We start from the raw sequence: 8,256 nt of genomic DNA, 5'->3' as shown, positions 1-8,256 counted from the left end.
CTTGATACTCTTGAATCACCAGTATTAGCCACCCTGCTCCACTGGCATAGAAACAATAGTTGAATATTTGCAATTTCTTCCGCTGCCCTTGCTGACCTAAAAATGCATTTGCCTGCCAATCGAAAACACGGGACCGACCGGAGATGATGACTTGCAAAGCATTATTCGAGAAAGCAACTGCTAGAATTAATCGTCAAACTTAATGAAAAGTGAGAAAAAGACTAAGTTGAGCCTAGCATGGTGCATTTTAAGGATGAAGAGTGATGTAACAGTTATATACCAAAGTAAAAGTCGGATTTATAACTACTTATCAAGCCATAATAATCCACTGGACCTATACAAAGAAACTAAGTCAAAACATGAAATCAAGAGAAAGTTGTTCTGCCAATTAAATGAATGATCAAATCATTACGCTGTTAACTGAGCAAAAATTCAATAGTCAATCAACGGACTGGGGTTCTCCAATAAACGAGACATGCTAAAAGGGTCCCTCTTCAACTTCAGTATATGTCACCCTTATGATTCAAACCATTTGGAGGCAAGTGCTTTCCAGTTCTTACCCTACAGACTCTATAACACTTTTGCCTTTGTTTTGTACCCCCAATACGGCTGCAGCAGTCGATACCCCCAGAGGAATGAATAATCACCATACTTAGCCATACATTGACTGACGTCAAATTGTGCCATCAGGATCGACACAATTCCCTCCGAATAGGTCGATCCCTTACTCCGATCAACGATCCAAAACCTATTTCTCCCAGCACATTCAACTGACCCTTCTCCTTAAGGTGTTTAATTAATAAATTCACCCTTTTATGCTGCACCTTGTCGAAACTTCCTACATTTTTAACAATATATAATGTTATAGTTCTTATATATTTTGTATCAACGTATTTACAAGTTTAATGATACCTTATTTTCATGTGCTTTCCTCCGTTCTTTGTATTCTTTACTATATTCCTTGACTGTGTGATGTAGGTTCCTTTCAGCATCACTCATTGAATTCCATTTGGACCTCACATCTTTTTCACCTAATATTAAACATAAACGTTTCTTAATCAATACATTAACACTAAATACTATACTACTCAATGTCAATTTCATTTTACATACCGAACCGCTCTGTGTGCCATCTCCCTTCATCCTTTTGCATTCGGCCATACTGTTAACATTTAAAATTTGTAATCAATTTAAAGTTATCGATACTTTAATCCAATTACCATTTCAACAATAATAACAAAAAGACATTGATACTTACTAGAAGTACATATATCCACCCTTTGGTTGCTTTCGAGTCTCGGCCTCAATTTCAAAGTCATCTGCTCCAAAATTTTCCAACCCATTGACTCCATTTTTCCTTCATATATCAGTTTACGCAAATCAAATTATTTTGTTACATACACTTTTCAATATACAAATATAGATAACTACTCTTGTGGTAAAACGGTTTTCTTCAAAAGAATTTGAATGGCCCACCAAAATGTGTCGGCACATTTATAACCTATAATATCATTTTCTACCTATAATATTAATAAAAGTATCGACATTTATATTTTCCTTGAATATCTATTTCTACCTGCAATCGGTCCCAAATGCTTCCTTACTCCAAAACCCCAAACAACACATAAAAAAACCCTATCGCGATTACTGTAATAATAAAAATTAGGGTTTCGACAACATACTTTTCGATTCGACTGCAGCAACAAACAAACAAACTTCGCTTTAGAAACGCCTTCTGAAATGCAGCAACAATTACTCTTCGATTTCAAAAACTCGTCCGTTCTATCTTTTTTCAGAGGATATTAGCTATGGCCTTTATATTTTCATCGGATATGTTATTTATATTTAATCGATACAAATACAAAAGTGTCGATACTTTATGTCAGGTGTCGATACTTTCGAAAGGATAATTACCTATTCTTTGAAAGTGTCGATAATTTATTACACGTACTACGAAAGTGTCGACACTTTCAATATATCGGTATCATTTTACCGGTTTTATCATTTATTACCGGTTTTATCATTTTTACCTGTTATCTCGTTGTGGATCGATATTTTTTAAAGTATCGACACATTATAGGCGCTATAACTGCTTCTCTTTTAAATTCACAAAGTGTCGATCCTTATATAACGTATCGACACTTTTAAATTTACCGGTTTTATCATTTTGTTACCGGTTTTATCATTTTTACCTGGTATATCTTTTTGGATCGATATATTTTTTAAAAGTATCGACACTTTTTAGGATTTAAAACTGCTTTTAAAGTTATGTAATTTATGTTTCAATTTATTTAATAGTGTTCATGTTTCCACCTACAATATTAATTTAATAATTTAATTTACACAAAATTTTATTTGATTGTTTGATATTTTATAAAATATTATTTAGAATTTAAATTTAACAATATTAACCAAATATAATAATAAATATGTTTTCAACAGTGAAATAAGTATGGACACTTTTATAAAAATGATATATACTTTTTTGAAAGTTATGTAATTTATGTTTCAATTTTTTAATAGTGTTTCATGTTTCCACCTACATATTAATTTAATAATTTCATTTACACAAAAAATTATTTGATTGTTTTGATATTTTATAAATATTATTTAGATTTTAAATTTAACAATATTAACTAAAGATAATAATAAATATATTTTCACAGTGAAATAAGTATGGATACTTTTATAAAAAGGATAGATAATTTACAATATAACAGGTAAAAATATGACAAAACCAGATTCATTATGACAAAACCGGTAAAATTTACTTGATATGTTAAACGTATGGACACTTTTATAAAAAGGATAGATACTTACCGATAACCAAAGTTTACGGTTACCAAATTTTTTAATAGTTTTTCATATTTCTACCTAAAACATTATTAGTTGTCAACATAGGTACCGCTAAACCGAATTTATTAAATACATTTTAATGTATCCGGTAATGCTGTATATAGCCGTATATTAACCCGCCTTTCCTGAGACATTCCCATACAATTAAAGCAGAGTTTAACATTAAGGGTATTTGTGTTATTTTAAAAAAATATTGGACTTTCAGTTAAATACCACTTATTAAAAAGTTATTTCTTAAATTAAAATATATTTTAAATTAACTTTTTAATTAATATGTTTTTTTATCACCTTAGGTAAATTAAGATCGTATTATTTTTGAAATGTGCTTTACATGAAAAGTGCATTTATCTTATGTGCCATTTTAATTAATAATTTGAAAAATATTGTTGACTGAATACATCTTAAAGAATTATATTATAAAAAATAGATTAAAAATTGTTATAATATTAATAATTAATTAAAATGAAAAAAATATATATCATCAATGATTTCTTCGTGATCATTATAATAGGGTGGTCGATTTTTTTATGTGAATTTTTTTATATTAATTGCTCTTCGGTAGAATCTCATTATCATTGTTTTATCAGTATTATATCCAATATTATTGGCATCAGCATGTTGTCGTCATTGACAACGACGAATGATATGTGAAAATTGATGAATGTAGGGATGTGCACTTTCAAACGTAGAATATTATCCGATTCAAAATTTTATATTTAAATAAATAAATATATTTTAACTCATAATAAAACAATATTTCTTTTATCCAACACCTCAAAATCTCAAACCTAGTCCCTAAACCCTACCTCGACCTTAAACTTTAAATCTCATATCATAAACTTTAAACCTCATATCATAAACCATGAATCCTAAAACTTAAATCTTAATTTTTAAACCCTAAAATGTAACCATAAAAGAAAAAAATTGTTTAATTGTTCACACATAATAAATAATTAAACATTTTAATTTTAAGGTAGACTATATCAGTCATCACCTGATTATAACTCCTTTCGGTTTTGACCACTATTTTTTATTTTTTGTCAATCAGGTCATCTAAATATTTAAATACATGCAATCAGACCACTTGCCATTAACGTTTAACAGAAATGCTGACAGTTAATAAAATTAGTATAATTATATATTATTTGATCTTCAATATTTATATATTATTTAAATTTAGTCATAATTTTAATTCAATTAAATAAATTTAATTTCCACTTAGATGGTGACATGTGTCACTTCTAGATTAAGGGATATTTATTATTTTAAATGTTTAATTTATTTCATTTTGTATCAAATCTAAAACTCCTAATCCCAAAATTTCAAATCCTAAATTCTAAATTTTGAACTTTAAACCTCAAGTCATAAACCATGAACTCTAAAGCTTAAATCTTAAATTCTAAACACTAAATTGTAAGCCTAAAAAGAAAAAATATTGTTTAATTATTCACACATATTAAATAATTAAACATTTTAATTTTTAGGGTAGACTATACTAGTGATCGCCTGACTATAACTCCTTCTCATTTTAATCATCATTTTTGAATTTTTGTCAATCAAATCATCTAACTATTTAAATACATTCAATCAGATCACTTGCGTTAACATTTAATAAAAATACTGATGCGACAATTAATAAAATTAGTATAATTACATATTTAATCTTCAATATTTATACATTCTTTCAATTTAGTTATAATTTTAATTCAACTACATAAATTTAATCTCCACTTAGGTGGTGACACATGTCACTTTCAAATTAAGGGATATTTTATTGATTTTAATTGTTTAATATATTTTATTTTGTATCCAAATCAGATGGTGACACATGTCAACACCTTATTTGCTACAAGACATTTGGAAGAAATAATTTGCAACCATAAGGGATCAAACCACTTTCCTAACACACACCTGGGAGTGCCTGAACCGATAGATTAAGCCCGTAACTTACTATTATTTTACAACATTTTAGTATTTTGTTCCAGCCAAAAACAAGAAAAACAAATTGAAAGAAAAAGAAGCAATTAAAAAGTATTGAAAATAGGCATTCAACTATGTTTTGAAGCACTCCTACCACCACATCAACACTTAAATTTGGATTATATGAAAAGTGAAAATGAGGTAATTGGTTTGACTAACTGGATTGGATGTGGTGATACTACTGGAGGAGGAGCACCAGTCTATATGTATCATGTCCAATAGTACTGATGTACAATATTCTTGTGTCGACAATTCCATATATATTTCACACATGATCCTTGCCGGGTTTGGTAACCCAAAAAATTCAACATCAAATAATCACTAAAGCATAATTTTTAAAATAAATAAAAACAATCATAAAACAGCCAGGAGATGGTCATTAATAATGGGAAGCTGCTTATCATGAAGGCCACGTCGTTTTCTCAATCATGCAGGAAGGGGTTCTTCCATAACTGCATTGGAAAAGAAAATTTCAATCATGCAGAGAGTGCATGGCATTTTCGAGTATGTCAGCATGTGTAGAGCACTTGTGTCAGTATGTGAATGTGTGTATATATATATACATACATATAATAGAGAGATACCTCTTCTTTTTGTGGAAATATCCTCTGATGCAATTTCAGCATCGTCTCTAGCCGCATCAGCAGCGACTGGCTTCTTGGTCGGCACATCGGGAAGATTCAACTTTTGCTCCTCAGATTCAGCTCTAGTAGGCACTTCTGGCATGTCTTGAACGGCCATCTAACCAACACACAATTTTCCATTCAAACAGAAAATGGTTGAGAGAACAATGCCATATGTCAATAAACAAAACTTAATCCCAAATGACACGTTAAACAAAAGACCTTTTACATGCTCACACGCCACCAAGGACTTCTAATCATTTCAAAGAATCCAATCGAAAGGAAGAAATATCCCAAGCTTAATATATGCAAAGTAATCTAATTCCAAACTTCATTTTACCATTTTTTTCTCTTCTTCCCCATAACTCCTCTATGCATTCACTTGACATACTTACAAATTTTTCCTTCCATTTCCATATTACTATAAGAAGAATCAATAGGAAACTAGATAAGGGAATTGCCGGAAGGAGAACAAATAGTAGATAGTAGAAGCCATTGATCATATTAGCTTTCACATGGCTGAAACTTCCAGCCAATTGGCAATATCTTTCAAGATATTGGATCAGCCATAAATACTATCTTCTCAGAGGTTCAATTCGGAGCTTACAAACCATCCCCAAAAGGTTATTTTAGTTGAAGTAAATAAAATTAACAAGCCTGGCTGTTTTTTCAACCAGCAGCAATTTGGAAAGAAAACAAAAGGAATTTAGGTTATCGCTTTTGTATGCTTTGGACGACTGTAGAGAGGGAAATAAGATGTCGCTTGAGGATTTTGAGAATGTAGAAACTAACGACTTGTAAAACAGGTTGCAATCTGTGAAGACTGAAGAGCATAAAACAGTATATTGGTATTTGGAGAGCAGCTTTCCCTAATCTAGGAGCTTTTGGATGCCAGCAGCACATAATTTTTCTTTTATTAATGCCAGCAGCACATAAAGTAGAAATAAATAGGGAAGTTAATTGAAAACAAGAGGCTAGTCAAAGCTGCTGAGTTTGCGCCCCTCATACTTGATGTATGGTAAAAAGTAAATGTGTGCGTACATACAACACGCATATGATTCATACTACTGTAGAAGTAATGTTGCACAAATACCTGAGTTTCCAAGTCCTCAAATTCTGCCAAAATTTCCTCTTCATCTTCTGCTGATAATTTCTCCCCCAAGATGGCATTAATTTCCTACAAAATTACAAATATGCATCCCATTTTAGATATAATAATGGAGAATAAGCAGAATGCCAATATGAAGAGGAAATGCTCATGTGATTTAATCGACTAATCAACAGGAAAAAGGAAAATGCAAGTGATTCTTCTAAAAACGAGAGAACATGTCTTATTCTCCATCAAGGATAATAGATTAAAATGCAGTGATTCATATGCAAGATCTTACGGCAAGCTAAACATCTTAAGTGGACAAGTACTGGCAAAAAAATAAAAACATAAAGGAGAGCAAGGGAGACAACAAACAAAAGAGATCTACATGAAGGATCGTAGTTCATTTTCGACAGAGAACTCAAGCAAATAAGCAAGGGAAGAATGACTTAATAGGAACCAAAATTAGTAAAAATTGAAATGAAGCTCACATCTTGGTAAGCTTTAGCTTCTTCAGTATCGTCCATTAACTTCTGGAAATCATCTATGTTGATTTCACTCTGTATCGCCTTAATTGCATTGTTACCTGCTTTCAAGCTATCAAAGACTGCTTTTTGCTAGTTCAATATCTGCCAAATGGGAGAAGAATTAGTGTTTAAAATCTATCTATTAACTTTCCAACAGTAAGGCTAGAAACCAAAAGTAAGGTAACAGAGCGGTCCCCATGTCAACACTAGCTTTGTAATAATACATTGTAAAGGATCGACTTCATATTTGATAAATCCAATTACACTATTGCCTAATAAAACATTATAGCATTAAATTAAACAATGTAAAAACTGAAAGAACTTAAATTAGAAAAAAAATCTTCGATCAGAAACTAAATTAAAAACTATGAAAATTCAGTTTCTATTACTTGCTGCTCAACATTAATAAGCCACGTATCAACTTGCTTCAATAGATCTTCTTGAGCTTTCTTCTTTTTCAACGCTAACAGAGCTCTATCCTTTCTGTTTTCACGAATCAAATCTTTAGCAGCTTGCTTTTCGGCTTCTATAACAGCCTCAAGCTAACAAAGAGAAAAAATGTACACAAAAATGAAGTTATAAGTAAAATTACAGAAATTCACACAAAAAGAGGCAAAATGGAATTAACTTGTAAATATAAATTTTAAAAAAAGGCAGAGAAACCTGTTGCTGGTATTGACCAAGCTTGCGTCTCTGAGTCTTTAATGAGAGAATTGCTCGATCAACTTCGGTGATCTTGGGTTTCTTCGCCAATAAATTACCCATCTATTACTGATTCAATTAAAAAATATATATTCTCTCTACTCGGATTTTGTTCGGAAAAGAACCCAAATCTCCCCACCAGTCAGCCTTAGAGGCGTAGGTATTTCTGTTTTAGAAACCAATAACACATCAATAAGCAGCATGTTAAGATTCAGATAAACCATCTAAAGAATAAATTAGACAACAGAAGATGAACACATTACATCATGACTAAAAACTTATCAGTATAGGCTTAACATCGTTTACTAAAACAACAAATGAAAACAAAATAAGATCCAAAACAATATCAAGCATAGTTGTAAAAAGCGCGCCTGAGGCGCAAAAGCGCATAGGCTCACTGAACGAGGCTTTTTCAACACTGAAGCGAGGCACGTAGCTTAGGCGCACCTAAGCGCAGCGAGGCACTGAGGCGCGAGGC

The 8,256-nt window shown here is 31.3% G+C and overlaps 2 protein-coding genes across 2 annotated transcripts; both read right to left on the bottom strand.

Annotated features, from left to right (window-relative positions):
• Positions 1 to 5,223: 5,223 nt before the first annotated feature.
• LOC120146495 (vacuolar protein sorting-associated protein 20 homolog 1-like) lies at positions 5,224 to 7,321 on the bottom strand. The gene is made up of 5 exons (XM_039160030.1): positions 7,301 to 7,321; positions 7,041 to 7,166; positions 6,553 to 6,636; positions 5,421 to 5,577; positions 5,224 to 5,288 (listed from the first exon to the last, which is right to left on the bottom strand). Exons 1-5 carry the CDS (start codon positions 7,319 to 7,321, stop codon positions 5,263 to 5,265), a joined length of 414 nt encoding a protein of 137 aa, XP_039015961.1. The 3' UTR covers positions 5,224 to 5,262.
• A 105-nt stretch (positions 7,322 to 7,426) lies between these two features.
• On the bottom strand, positions 7,427 to 7,952 carry LOC120146472 (vacuolar protein sorting-associated protein 20 homolog 2-like). Its single transcript, XM_039160014.1, has 2 exons — positions 7,740 to 7,952; positions 7,427 to 7,618 (listed from the first exon to the last, which is right to left on the bottom strand). The coding sequence occupies exons 1-2, from the start codon at positions 7,839 to 7,841 to the stop codon at positions 7,442 to 7,444; spliced, it is 279 nt and encodes a 92-aa protein (XP_039015945.1). The 5' UTR covers positions 7,842 to 7,952; the 3' UTR covers positions 7,427 to 7,441.
• Positions 7,953 to 8,256: the final 304 nt, after the last annotated feature.

The sequence above is a fragment of the Hibiscus syriacus genome, unplaced genomic scaffold (genome assembly GCF_006381635.1).
Source record: "Hibiscus syriacus cultivar Baekdansim isolate YM2019G1 unplaced genomic scaffold, ASM638163v2 tig00110927_pilon, whole genome shotgun sequence".
In the NCBI taxonomy this organism is placed as follows: Eukaryota; Viridiplantae; Streptophyta; class Magnoliopsida; order Malvales; family Malvaceae; genus Hibiscus; species Hibiscus syriacus.
This window is presented reverse-complemented; position numbering and strand designations above follow the sequence as displayed.